The sequence below is a fragment of the Chiloscyllium plagiosum genome, unplaced genomic scaffold (assembly GCF_037043375.1).
Source record: "Chiloscyllium plagiosum isolate Xiang-an unplaced genomic scaffold, Cpla_swu_hap1 HiC_scaffold_17, whole genome shotgun sequence".
Taxonomy (NCBI): Eukaryota; Metazoa; Chordata; class Chondrichthyes; order Orectolobiformes; family Hemiscylliidae; genus Chiloscyllium; species Chiloscyllium plagiosum.
The window spans coordinates 81,195,400-81,210,147 of NW_028270155.1; the positions used below are offsets into that span (position 1 = coordinate 81,195,400).

The 14,748-nt window shown below is 42.9% G+C and overlaps 1 protein-coding gene across 5 annotated transcripts in view; it reads right to left on the reverse strand.

The window, feature by feature from the left end:
• dnaaf1 (dynein axonemal assembly factor 1) overlaps positions 1–14,748 on the reverse strand; it is a 126,489-nt gene that overhangs the window by 11,420 nt on the left and 100,321 nt on the right. For all 5 annotated transcript variants that reach the window (XM_043707394.2, XM_087996120.1, XM_087996121.1 and 2 more), the window contains 4 exons: positions 13,251–13,589; positions 10,190–10,299; positions 8,899–8,961; positions 3,548–3,935 (listed from right to left, as the gene is read on the reverse strand). In XM_043707394.2, the coding sequence (XP_043563329.2) occupies positions 3,548–3,935; positions 8,899–8,961; positions 10,190–10,299; positions 13,251–13,589 (900 nt within the window). The remainder of the gene's footprint in view (positions 1–3,547; positions 3,936–8,898; positions 8,962–10,189; positions 10,300–13,250; positions 13,590–14,748) is intronic.

Below are 14,748 nucleotides of genomic sequence, written 5' to 3' on the forward strand. Positions count from 1 at the left end.
AGGTTAGATCTCATGGAATACAGGGAGAACTAGCCATGTGGATACAGAACTGGCTCAAAGGTAGAAGACAAGGGTGGTGGTGGAGGGTTGTTTTTCAGACTGGAGGCTGATGACAAGTGGAGTGCCACAAGGATTAGTGCTGGGTCCACTACTTTTTGTCATTTATATAAATGATTTGGAAGTGGTAATAGTTAGTAAGTTTGCAGATGACACCAAATTTGGAGGTGTAGTGGACAGTGAAGGAGGTTACCTCAGATTACAACTGGATCTTAATCAGATGGGCCAATGGGCTGAGAAGTGGCAGAAGGAGTTTATTTTCGATAAATGTGAGGTGTGCGTTTTTGGAAAGCATATCTTAGCAGGACCTTTACACTTAATGGTAAGTTCCTGGGGAGTGTTGCTGAACAGAGAGCTTGGAGTGCAGGTTCATAGTTCCTTGAAAGTGGAGTCGCTGGTAGATAGGATAGTGAAGGTGGCATTTGGTATGCTTTCCTTTATTGGCCAGAGCAGTGAGTACAGGAGTTGGGAGGTCGTGTTGCGGCTGTACAGGACATTGGTTAGCCCATTTTTGGAATATTGCGTGCAAATTGGAAGGATGTTGTGAACCTTGAAAGAGTTCAGAAAAGAATTAGAAGGATGATGCCAGGGTTGGAGGATTTGAGCTATAGGGAGAGGTTGAATAGGCTGAGGCTGTTTTCCCTGGAGCATCGGAGGTTGAGGGGTGACCTTATCGAGGTTTATAAAATCATGAGTGGCATGGATGGGATAAATAGACAGAGTCCCTTCCCTAAGGTGGGGGAGTCCAGAACTAGAGGAAAAAGATATAAAAGAGACCTGATGGGCAACTTTTTCACGCAGAGGGTGGTAAGTATATGGAATGAGCTGCCAAAGGAAGTGGTGGAGGCTAGTATGATTGCAACATTAAAAGGCATCTGGATTGGGAGATGAGTAGGAAGGATTTGGAGGGGTATGGGACGGGTGCTGGCAGGTAGGACTAGATTGGGTTGGGAAATCTGGTCGGCATGGAAGAGTTGGACCAAAGGGTCTGTTTCCATGCTGTACATCTCTATGACTATGACCTGGATGAGGGCATACAAGGATGGGTTAGTAACTTTGCAGATGACACTGAAGTTGGTGGATAGTGCGTAAGGATGTTGCAGGTTGGAGAGGGGAATAGATAAGGTGCAGAGCTGGGCTGAGAGGTGGCAAATGGAGTTTAATGTGGAAAAATGAGAGTTGATTCGCTTTGGAAGGAGTAACAGGAATACAGAGTACTGGGCTAATGGTAAGATTCTCTGTAGTGTGGATGAGTGGAGAAATCTCTGTGTCCATGTACATTGATCCCTGAGAGTTGCCACCCAGGTGGATAGGGTTATTAAGAAGGTGTTTGGGGTATTAGGTTTTATTGGTAGAGGGATTGAGTTTCAGAGCCAAGAGGTCATGTTGCAGCTGTACAAAATGCTGATGTGGCTGTACTTGGAGTATTGCGTATAGTTTTGGTCACTGCATTATAGGAAGGATGTGGAAGCATTGGAAAGGGTTCAGAGGAGATTTACTAGAATGTTGCCTAGTATGGAGGGAAGGTGTTATGATGAGTGGCTGATTTTGTTAAAGAGAAGAAGGTTAAGAGATGAGTTAATAGAGACATACAAGATGATCAGAGGATTAGATAGGTTGGACAGTGAGAGCCTTTTTCCTCAGATGGTGATGGCGAGCATGAGGGGACATGGCTTTAAACTGAGGGGTGATAGACATAGAATAGATGTCAGAGGTAGGTTTTTTTACTCAGAGAGAAGTAAGGGCGTGGAATGCCCTGCCTGCACCAATAGTAGGCTTGCCAACTTTAAGGGCATTTAAATGGTCATTGGATAAATGTATGGATGATAATGGAATAGTGAAGGTTAGATGGGCTTCAGATCGGTTTCACATCGGTGCAACATCGAGGATCGAACTGTTCTATGTTCTCAACTTGTTCCAATAGTATAGCTACCCTATAGTTATAGAAACATAGAAAATAGGAACAGTAGAAGAAATTCACCCCTTCCAGTGTGCTCTGCCGTTATGATCATTGTTGATCATCCAACTCAGCAGTGTGTTCCTGGTTCCAACCTTCCAGCTCAGCATTGTCCTTATGACCTGTTCCACTTGCCAATCTCCCTTCCCACCTATCTGCTCCACCCTCCCCTCTGACCTATCACCTCCATTCGCCTATGTCTGCCCCTCTTCTGCAGCTACCTTTTTGCATGGGTGTTCTTGGAAAGGGAACAGGCCGTGTCCACCACTACTCAATATGCTTAGAGACAGGTGGCCACTGCAGGAGGTGGAATGCCTTATTTTCCCTTCCAAGTTCATTTTGATTTGATCCCTTTCCTCTTGTTCTACCTTTCCCATTAGTGGGCATTGCCATTAGTGGGCCTTGCAAATAGACTAATTAGGAACATGGATGATTTAGTGGTGGTTAGTAAGAGGTGAAAAGTACCACAGATGATTTGGTGATTTCCGTCAGTGTAGTGAATTAATTTTACAATATGGTCAGCCAAGTTAGTTCGAGGTTCATAGCCCAATGGTACTGAATGAATGGCGAGTACATATCCAAGTTATAATAGTGTGGTTTGATAGGAAGTAATGATGGATTGTATTCAAATGCATCAGCTGCTCCAACTGTTGTACAGTGGTGGGAAATTTGAAATTTGCTCATGAAGCCTTGGCGAATTGCTATACACTTGGTAGCACGTACAAAAGCTGTTGTGCATCAGTGGTGGAGGGAATATTTTGTTTCAGGTCATGTGCCAATCAGGTAGACTATAGTTGAAAAGTGTGGAGCTGGAAAAGCACAGCCAGTCAGACAGCATCTGAGGTGCAGGAGAATCAACATTTTGAGCTTAAACCCTTCATCAAGAATGAGGCTTGTGGCCCAAGGGGGCTGAGAGTTAAATGGGAGGGGGAGGTGGGGCTGGGGGTAGGTAGCTGGAAATGCGAGAAGTTCATGAAGGTGGGGGTGAAGGTGATAGGTTGGAAAGGAGGGTGGAGTAGATAGTTGGGAAGGAAGATGGACGGAGCTGAAAATGTGTTGCTGGAAAACCGCAGGTCAGGCAGCATCCAAGGAGCAGGAGAATCGACGTTTCGGGCATGAGCCCTTCGGGCATGCCCGAAACATCGATTCTCCTGCTCCTTGGATGCTGCCTGACCTGCTGCGCTTTTCCAGCAACACATTTTCAGCTCTGATCTCCAGCATCTGCAGTCCTCACTTTCTCAAGGAAGATGGACTGGTCAAGAGGGCGGTGCCAAGTTGACTACTCCTAGACTACTTTATGCTAATTAGTGTCAAGTTTGAGAATTGCAAGGAGACAGCATTCCAAGACATTCCTGACTTATGGTTGTCAGGGAAGTTGATGGAAGATTGAGGTATTGGAAGCGGCAGATTGGTTACTATTCACTTGCCTTTGGTCTGCTCTAACAGCCATTGGATATATAAATGGCTGATCCAGAGAACACTCATGGAAAAATAGTACAGGGGTAAAGCATTACCTGCTCTCAGTATTTTTACCTTCAGTCAGTAGTTTAATTTGATCAGTGCTCTCAGTTACGGATTGGCTAGAGATTTCCCTTATGAGTATTCTTGTAGGTTGGTCTTCCTCAGGTATCCCTGGTGGAGTACTCAGTTCAAGTGTTGTTATCTCTACATTTCTCTCACTTGTTAACATGTTTCCTATTTTGTTGGTAGTTAGTTGTGTCGCAGACTTTTCTTCTGAAATTTCACTTAGTTTCTTTTGGCTAGTTTTATCTCCACATTTATTCTCTTTTAGATCTGCTGAATCTTCTTCATTTATTTCATCTGTGACGTTCCAAATGAGACTTTCCATACCTTCCCCCGTGTCCAACTCACTATTGTCATATTCAGCAGCAATGATCTCAATCTTTGGCCGATAGACAGTCTGAAAGAAGAGGGGAAATATTTGAATTTTATGTTAAACATTTGAGAAAATTATTGTTTCCCGGATGTACCTGTTCACCACTGGAACCCTTTAATCTCACTTTGACCAAAATGACCATTACTGCCACATTAAGTGAAACAATGATCAGAACTTGTGAAGGTTTGTAGCTCAGGTTGAGGTTTAGAGTGTAGGTTTGCTCGCTGAGCTGTAGGTTTGATATCCAGACATTTCCTGAAAGCAGGAGACAACAGCTTTGCTTCTCTTGGAGGTCGCCAGGTAATGAAACGTCTGGATATCAAACATAGAGCATAGAACAGTACAGCACAGAACAGGCCCTTCAGCCCACGATGTTGTGCCGACCATTGATCCTCATGTATGCACCCTCAAATTTCTGTGACAATATGCATGTCCAGCAGTCTCTTAAATGTCCCCAATGACCTTGCTTCCACAACTGCTGCTGGCAACGCATTCCATGCTCTCACAACTCTCTGTGTAAAGAACCCGCCTCTGACATCCCCTCTATACTTTCCTCCAACCAGCTTAAAACTATGACCCCTCGTGTTAGCCATTTCTGCCCTGGGAAATAGTCTCTGGCTATCGACTCTATCTATGCCTCTCATTATCTTGTATACCTCAATTAGGTCCCTTCTCCTCCTCCTTTTCTCCAATGAAAATGTCCGAGCTCAGTCAACCTCTCTTCATAAGATAAGCCCTCCAGTCCAGGCAGCATCCTAGTAAACCTCCTCTGAACCCTCTCCAAAGCATCCACATATTTCCTATAATAGGGCGACCAGAACTGGATGCAGTATTCCAAGTGCAGTCTAACCAAAGTTTTATAGAGCTGCAACAAGATCTCAACTCTTAAACTCAATCCCCATGTTAATGAAAGCCAAAACACCATATGCTTTCTTAACAACCCTGTCCACCTGGGTAGCCATTTTAAAGGATCTATGTACCTGCACACCAAGATCCCTCTGTTCCTCTACACTGCCAAGAATCCTATCCCTAATCCTGTACTCAGCTTTCAAATTCGACCTTCCAAAATGCATCACCTCGCATTTATCCAGATTGAACTCCATCTGCCACCTCTCAGCCCATTCTCTGCATCCTGTCAATGTCCCGCTGCAGTCTACAACAGCCCTCTATACTGTCAACGACACCTCCAACCTTTGTGTCGTTTGCAAACTTGCTGACCCATCCTTCAATCCCCTCATCCAAGTCATTAATAAAAATTACAACAGTAGAGGCCCAAGGACAGAGCCCTGTGGAACACCACTCACCACTGACTTCCAGGCAGAATATTTTCCTTCTACTACCACTCACTGTCTTCTGTTGGCCAGCCAATTCTATATTCAGACAGCTAAGTTCCCCTGTATCCCATTCCTCCTGACCTTCTGAATGAGCCTACCATGGGGAACCTTATCAAATGCCTTGCTGAAATCCATATACACCACATCCACAGCTCGACCCTCATCAACGTTTCTAGTCACATCCTCAAAGAACTCGATAAGGTTTGTGAGGCATGACCTGCCCCTTACAAAGCCATGTTTATTGCATTTAATCAAGCCATGTGCTCTTCCAGATGGTCATAAATCCTATCCCTCAGAATCCTTTCTAACACCTTGCAGACGACAGATGTGAGACTTACTGGTCTGTAATTGCCGGGGATTTCCCTATTTCCTTTCCTGAAGAGAGGAATTACATTTGCCTCTCTCCAGTCCTCAGGTACGATTCCAGTGGAGAGCGAGGATGCAAAGATCTTCACAAGTGACGAAGCAATTGCATTTCTCGTTTCCCAAAGCAGCCGAGGACAAATCTGGTCCGGGCCTGGCGACTTGTCAATCTTAATGTTAGACAAAACTTTCAGCACATCAGCTTCCTCTATCTCTATCCATTCCAGCATGCACACCTGCTCTTCAAAGGTTTCATTCACTACAAAGTTTGTTTCTTTCGTAAAGACAGAAGCAAAAAACTCATTTAGGGCTTCCCCTACCTCCTCAGGCTCCACACACAAGTTCCCTATACTATCCCTATGCAAACCTACAGCTCAGCGAGCAAACCTACATCCTAAATGATCAGAACATAACCATTAAACCACACTCCTCGTTTGCACGTTAGAGGTGTCTAGGAGACAGCAGAAGTGGAGGTATTGGTGGTAAAGAATCTACGTAGAAATTGAAGCCACCATTTGGCTAAGGATTTGGTGGGTACAAAGTGAGGTAGTGGAGAGGGGGTGGGGGAGGAAAGGGGGGGATTCAGTTTTAAGAGCACTGGCACCAGCTCTGGTGAAGTTGGGAGCAGTGCATTTGAATCATAAGGAAACTAAAGAACAGGTGGAAAGTTTAATAGAAGTTGGGGGCAAAGTTGTAGAGTGGTGAATAGCAAGAATTCAAGTAATAAAAAAGACCATGGTACGGAAGGTAGAAATAGATGAACATACATCAATAAAAAACAGCATGTAAAACAAAGGTAAAAGCAAAGGAGAATATAGTCAATTATAAGTAAAAAGATCAAGATAAAGATTAGAGATGTGAACCTAAAATATCTAAACAAAAGCTGTAGCTTTAAACACAGCAAAACAAAGATCAACTGGATGTGTAGCTTTGTTCAATATTTGTGAGAAGATTTGTAGCTTGGGTGCTCGTTGTTGTGGTTCTGTTCGCCGAGCTGGGAATTTGTGTTGCAGATGTTTCATCCCCTGTCTAGATGACATCCTCAGTGCTTGGGAGCCTCCTGTGAAGCGCTTCTGTGTTGTTTCCTCCGGCATTTATAGTGGTTTGTCTCTGCCACTTCCCGTTGTCAGTTCCAGCTATCCGCTGCAGTGGTCGGTATGTTGGGTCCAGGTCGATGTGTTTGTTGATAGAATCTGTGGATGAGTGCCATGCCTCTAGGAATTCCCTGGCTGTTCTCTGTTTGGCTTGTCCTATAATAGTAGTGTTGTCCCTCACTAGAGAGGAAGAAAAGGACAACCAACTCCCATTCCTAGACATGATGGTACAGAGAACACCGAATGGAGAATTCACCACAAAGGTATTCAGGAAAGCCACACACACACAGACCAAGTCCTGAACTACGAAAGCAACCACCCCAACACACAAAAGAAGTTGCATCAAGACACTATTCAAAAGGGCCACAACACACTGCAGCACACCAGAACTGCAAAAACTGATACCCCCGCAATTTCATCAACAGATGCCTAAGGGAATGAGAACATGCCACAACCCAAAGGACTAGCCACGTTACCATACATCAAGAACATTTCTGAACTGACAGCCAGACTACTACAACCACTAGGACTCATAACATCACACAAACCAACAGCCACTTCAGATAATAACTCACCAGGATAAAGGACCCGATACCCAGCATGAGCAAAACCAACATAGTGTACAAAGTCCTATGCAAGGACTGCACAAAACACTGCATATGACAAACAGGAAGACAGCTAACGATCTGTATCCATGAACACCAACTAGCCACGAAACGACACGACCAGCTATCCTTAGTAGCCACACATGCAGATGACAAGCAATATGAGTTCGACTGGGACAACACTACTATTATAGGACAAGCCAAACAGAGAACAGCCAAGGAATTCCTAGAGGCATGGTACTCATCCACAGATTCTATCAACAAACACATCGACCTGGACCCAATATACCGGCCACTGCAGCGGTCAGCTGGAACTGACAACTGGAAGTGGCAGAGACAAACCACTATAAATGCCGGAGGAAAGATCACAGAAGCGCTTCACAGGAGGCTCCCAAGCACTGAGGATGTCACCTAGACAGGGGACAAAACGTCTGCAACACAAATTTGTTCAATATAGAGAAAATAATTCATAGCAAACAGGATAATGTAGATTTAATAGAAGTAAATTAAATCTATCATGAAATTAGAATGCATTAAGATAATTGACAAAAGCACTCAAGGGAGATGAGTCTTTTTACTCAGAATATTCTAATAATCTGAACGTGCAGTGGAAACGGATTTGAAAGGGATTGGATATATACATGAAGGGGGGAGAATGTGCAGGAATATAGGGAACGAGGGGGGAAGTGGCAATAATTGGATAGATCTTTCAAAAGGTGAATGGCTTCCATCTATGTTGCAAATGCAAATAAATCCTGTCCCTCAGAATCTTCTACAATAATTTCCCTACACTGACGTAAGGCTCGCTGCCCAATAGTTTCTTGGATTATCCCTATTGCCCTACTTAAATAACGGAACAACAATTGGTTATTCTCTAGTCTTTTGGAAACTCTCCTGTGGTGAAATAGGATATGAAAGATTTCTGACAAGGTCCCAGCAGTCTCTTTCCTTGCCTCCTTCTGATAGCAGTATTCTGGGATAGATATCAGAGTCATAGAATCATAGAATAGAATCTCTATAGTGTGGAAGCAGGCCATTTGGTCCATCAAGTTCACACTGAGCATCCCACCCAGACTCAGCCTATCCCTGTAACCGTACATTTCCCATGGCTAATCTACCTAGCCTGTACACCCCTACATTTACATTCTACTGATGCAGTTTAAATGCTCCCTGGAGGGTAAGCATCTGCTCTGTAGGACCTTGCTCATCACCATGCACTGTTTTTCTACCAGGCTGCCGTAGGCCAGCTGTAAGACTGCTTCAACCATTTGGAGCTGTTGAACCTTATTCTCTAATATATGCTAGAAGCACACTGCTAAAATCCATGTTTCAGAATTTGTTATTTCATATCTGCAGGCATGTGCCACAACTCTGGACAGCTAAGAAATTAATGGATGTGGAGCACATTAGGTCATGGAACCGCTATAATCTCACTGATTGGTGGAACATGCTAGAGGAACTAAATTTGCTTGTCACACTTTTAATTTGATGGCTGTACAGGCAGATCATCCAAAAATATAGTAAGCTTACTAAATTCCATTATTTAGAAAAACTCAAATTGAAGCAAAATGGAGAGAATGCAATAGTTTACCTTGCAGCTTGAGGCCTCATCAGGTTCTGATGAGTCACTCAGTTCTTCTAAATCAGGTAGATCCTATAAAGAAGCAGGAAGCTGGAGACTATTAAAATTGAACACATATGTGAATCTGGATAAACATATGATTTTTAAATATATTATTTACAATCATACAAGAAATTCAGGAAGAGGATTTTAAATGCATGGAACATCACCGGACACACAAATTGATTAAAATCAAAGAATCGTAATACATTTTTAAAAATGCTGTTAATCACACAAGGCATTGTGAAGGACAAGTTTTCTGCTTGTTTGATTTTATACAAATTGGATATTAGACACCACACTTCTTTATTGGGCTTATCTCCATCACTAATAATGGTGCTTGCTGCCAAACCTACCACACCTCACTGCAGAAAGTCTTTGCATCTCCAGATTTGAATATTAATAGACAATAGACAATAGGTGCAGGAGTAGGCCATTCTGCCCTTCGAGCCTGCACCATCATTCAATATGATCATGGCTGATCATCCTTAATCAGTATCGTGTTCCTGCCTTATCTCCATAACCCTTGATTCCACTATCCTTGAGAGCTCTATCCAACTCTTTCTTAAATGAACCCAGAGACTGGGCCTCCACTGCCCTCTGGGGCAGAGCATTCCACACAGCCACCACTCTCTGGGTGAAGATGTTTCTCCTCATCTCTGTCCTAAATGGTCTACCCTGTATTTTTAAGCTGTGTCCTCTGGTTTGGCACTCACCCATCAGCGGATTCAAGATTTGTATGTTGAAAAATCTTTTTCAACTTTTGACTTGTACTGTACTAACAGTGTTGAGAATTCCATTTTAAATTGTATTAGTTTTAGAAACTGTATTCAATCTTAAAACATTTAAAAATAAAAATAAACTAACAAAATTAGATGTACCTTTGAAGCTGTTGAACTGCCACTAAAACACAACCAATGCATTCCATTCGATATTACTCATAGACATTAAGGAGTGAAATCAGGAAACAATCCTTCAGAGCCTTCTGTTCTGCAATACAGGTCGACTGCCAGTTTCAGTTACCCACAGTTTATAGCGGCCCGAGCATATATTCGGAAACCTTCTGCAACCAGGCACCAAGGGTTCGCACCTATCCGTGATTTTGTGCTTCTGCGGTAGGTCTTGGAACGTATCCCCCATGTGTATGGGAGTGGGGGGTGGGGGGGGGAGGCTACTGTATTCTATAATATCAGAAAACTTTTCCAAAGAACTATTTAAATTTTGTTAGCTTTGATCATTTCTGCATTTGCGCTTGACTCACGTCAATATACAATTTCCTGTCCTCTTCTAAGCAAATGGTCTCTATGGTGTTTGTCTTTGCCAGTTCAGTCACTAGAACCCTCTCAGCAGGCATCTTGTTTGATGATGAGTCTGAGAACAGGGATGAAAAAGACACATGAGCCCCCTAGTAATGTAAAATTACAGACTGGAGCAAGTGTAATGATTGTCACAAATTTAAAACAGTGGCACAGGTACAGTCAAATAAAAGCAAAATGCTGCAGATGCTGGAAATTTGAATTAAAACAGAAAGTACTAGAGAAATGCAATAAGGCTGAATGAGCTGGGTCTGTTTTCCCTGGAGCATCGGAGGCTGAGGGGTGATCTTACAGAGGTTTCTAAAATCATGAGAGGCATAGATAGGATAAATAGACAAGGTCTTTTCCCTGAGGTGGGGGAGTCCAGAACTAGAGGGCATAAGTTTAGGGTGAGAGAGGAAAGATATAAAAGGGACCTAAGGGGCAACTTTTTCACACACAGGGTGGTATGTGTATGGAATGAGCTGCCAGAGGAAGTGGTGGAGGCTGGTACAATTAACAGCATTTAAAAGGCATCTGGATGGGTATATGAATAGGAAGGGTTTACACAGATATGGGCCAAATGCTGGGAGATGGGACTAGACTAGGTTAGAATATTTGGTTGGCATGGACGAGGTGGACCGATGAGTCTTGTTTCCTTGCTGTATATCTGTATGACTCTATGATTCTAAGTCACACAGCATCTGCAGAGCAAGAAACAGGATTATTGTTTCAAACCTGATATGACTCATATTAGACTCAAAAAGTTAACTCTGTTTCACTGTCTATAGATACTGCCACACAGATACGATAATTTGCAATTTCTCAAGTGACATCTACATTGGTGGAACAACATGCTACTGGTTTAAAAAAAAGGGCAACATGCAACCCTTGCAAATTCAATATCTGTGCTTTACATTACCTGTTTCTCACTCTACTGCTGAATCCACATCCCTTCTTTTGTTATCTCTTGCTCTGATGACTCCAGTGCATTCTGTGGCAGCATTCCATTTTCTCGTCTCCATAAATCTCAGATCATTCAAACTCTGTCACCAATATCCTTACATTGAATTCTGTTCATCTATCACCTTTGTGCTTGCCGACCTACATTGTCCCAATTACAAAGGATTGTGCGGTGCTGGAAAAGCACAGCAGGTCAGGCAGCATCCGAGGAGCAGGAGCATCAATGTTTTGGGTAAAAGCCCTTCATCAGGAATGAGGACAAAAGACCTTACCAACTCAGTGTAAAAGTCCTGCCCTGATTTGCCTTTTCAAAATGCAGCACCTCGCATTTATCTAAATTAAATTCCATCTGCCAGTCCTCCACCCATCTAATCCAGATACCATTATACTAGGAGAAACTGAGGATTGGCAAAAGCCCTCATTCCTGTTGAGGGGCTTTTGCCCGAAACATCGATTCTCCTGCTCCTCAGATGCTGCCTGGCCTGCTGTGCTTTTCCAGCACCACACTCTAGACTATAATCTCCAGCATCTGCAGTCCTCACTTTTGCCCAGTTACAAAGGATAGCTAAGTAAATATTCCTTCCTATGCTGTATGTCATCTTCATTAATATCAACCTTTAATATCTTAAATACTTTGATTTTTGCTGTTAATCAAACGTTTGCATGTTTCACTATTTTTAAAACACTATTAAGTTTTTAAAACACCTGGTTAGCATGTTTGGTCACGGAATACAAGGAGAACTAGCCATTTGGATAAAGAACTGGCTTGAAGATAAGAACACAAAGAGTGATGGAGGAGGGTTACTTTTCAGACTGGAGACCTGTGACCAGTGATGTGCCACAAGGATTGGCGCTGGGTCCACTGCTTTTTGTCATTTATGTAAATGAATTGGATGTGACCATAGGAGGTATAGTTAGTAACTTTGCAGATGACACCAAAATTGGAGGTGTAGCGGACAGCGAATAAGGTTGGAGTTGCAACATGTGGTGCTGGAAAAGCACTGCAGATCAAGCAGCATCTGAGGAGTAAGAGAATCGATGTTTTGGGCATAAGCCCTTCATCAGGAATGCCCGAAATGTCAACTCTCCTGCTCTTCGGATGCTGCCGGACCTCCTGTGCTTTTACACCACCACACCTTTTGACTCTGATCTCCAACAACTGCAGTCTCACTTTCTCCTAGTAAAGAAGGTTACCTCACCGTACAACAGTATCTTGATCAGATGGGCCAATGGGCGGAGGAGTGGCAGATGGAATTTAATTTAGATAAGTGAGAGGAACCATTTTGAAAAGGGAAATCAGGGCAGGACTTTTACACCTAATGGTAAGGTCCTGGGAGTGTTGCTGAACAAAGACCTTGGAGTGTAGGTTCATATTTCCTTGAAAACGGAGTCTCAGGTAGATAGTTTAGTGAAGTAGACATTTGGCATGCTTTCCTTTAGTGTTCAGAGCATTGAGTATAGGAGTTGGGAGCTATACAGCATATTGGTTAGGCCAATTTGGAATATTGTGTGCAATTCTGGTCTCCCTCCTATAGAATAGATGTTGTGAAACTTGAAAGGGCTCAGAAAAGGATGTTGCCAAAGTTGGAGGATTTGAGCTATTGGGAGAGGCTGAACAGGCTGGGGATGTTTTTCCTCAAGCGTCGAAGGCTGATGGATGATCTTATAGAGGTTTCTAAAATCATGAGGGGCATGAATAGGACAAATAGATAGACAAGGTCTTTTCACTGGGTTGGGGGAGTCAAGAACTAGAGGGCATCGGTTTAGGGTTAGAGGGGAAGGATTTAAAAGGAACCTATGGGGTAACTTTTTCACGCAGAGGGTGCTGTGTGGATGGATTGAGCTGCCAGACAAAGTGGTGTAGGTTGGTACATTTACAACATTTAAAGGCATCTGGATGGGTGTATGAATAGGAAGGGATTAGAGGGATATGGACCAAGTGCTGGCAAATGGGACTAGATTCATTTAGGATATCTGGTTGGCATGGACGAGTTGGACTGAAGGGTCTGTTTCCCGTGCAGTACATCTCCATGACCCTAAGTAGTAAGTTGAAAATACTTTAACCTGCAATATTACTGTTGAAGACTGTGCTCTGCAACTGGTCAGAAGGATCCAGTGATGGTGAGAAAACCTGTTCTTCTGATTGCGTGAACTCAGTACTATTCCCTCTGTCCAAACTGCAAGGTAAAGCAGCTTGGTCTACTATCTCTGCACTGGATCCTTTTGGCTGGTTCTCAGTAGCTGTCTCAGTTTTTCTTTCAGCCAATTGCTGCTGGTCTTCCAGAATCTCCTCCTGGATTTTCACAACATCATTCACAAACGCTTCGATCTTTTGCTGGCTTTCAAAACTTGAATAACACGGAATTATCTCAGGGTCATTGGACTCGGAATTAGAATCTTCACCTGGAATTTAAAAAGTGGGATTATAGGGTGAAAAAAACAAGCTTTCGGAGAACTGCGAATTTTTGAATTCCAAGAAAAAGTGGAGGCACCCTGTGTATGTCTCATTGTAATACCTAGATTCATATAGCACCATTTTGTATGATCAAACATTCCACGATACCTTAATGAGAGATTAATCAGACAAAAATGGACAATGAGACATATAAAAAGATATTAACACAGGTTACTAAAAGCTTGGTCAAACAGGGTAAGTTTTAAGGAATAACTGAGAAGAGGACAGACCTAGATGCAGAAGTTTAGGGAGGGAACTTCGAGCTTTGACAGCCAAAGGCACAGTTGTTAAAAGTGGTGACTAGGAAATTAGGAAAAATACATGAAACCAGAACCGCAGTGTTCTTAAAGATCATAGATCTAAAGTAGGTTGCAGGGATGGGGAGAAGCAAGGTAATGGAGGAGTTCAAGTACATCGATGATAACTTTTAAAATGGATGCATTTCCTTGTCAGCAAGTATAAGTATGGTGAATTTTTTTTTTGTCACATTGCTAAACTCTCTCTCACCAATATCGTGTATAGGCTTTAGCTTGAGAATTGATGACTTGCAGATGTGCAAACATCTCTGCCAGTAGAAGGCATTCTTGGAGCTGACGGCTTCCCACAGTCACAGTTGACAGAATTAATTTGGCTGCATCCTCACATTAGTACGTAAGGCCTTGCAAAGACTCACACCAGTCCCAAAGTGACTGTGGCACAGTCAAGTTATATTTCACTGGCTGCTGTTGGGGCGCAATTTATGTGCCTTTGTTTGTAGAGGCCTTATCCAATGAGAAGATAACAGTTGTAGGGGTTACAATCTAGGGGCTGGACAATATGTAAGTAGTTGTGTCCTGGAGTTAAACATTTTTCTGGAAGAGAAGTTGATGAAAGTCATTAGTCTGCTTTGTTTGAACTACTCTTAATGTAACTTGTCTCCTTACAACAGATGCAGCAATGTTCCAGGTACAGATTATTCAGTCTAGTAGGTTTCAGACAGCCAGAGCTCTGCAACTGTTGAGGAGGTCTGCTGGTAGCTGAATTAATATTCCTAGCTGTGAACAGCTCTGATGAAGAGTCAAACGTTAACTCTGCTTTCTTTACACAGAATTTACCAGGTCTGCTGTA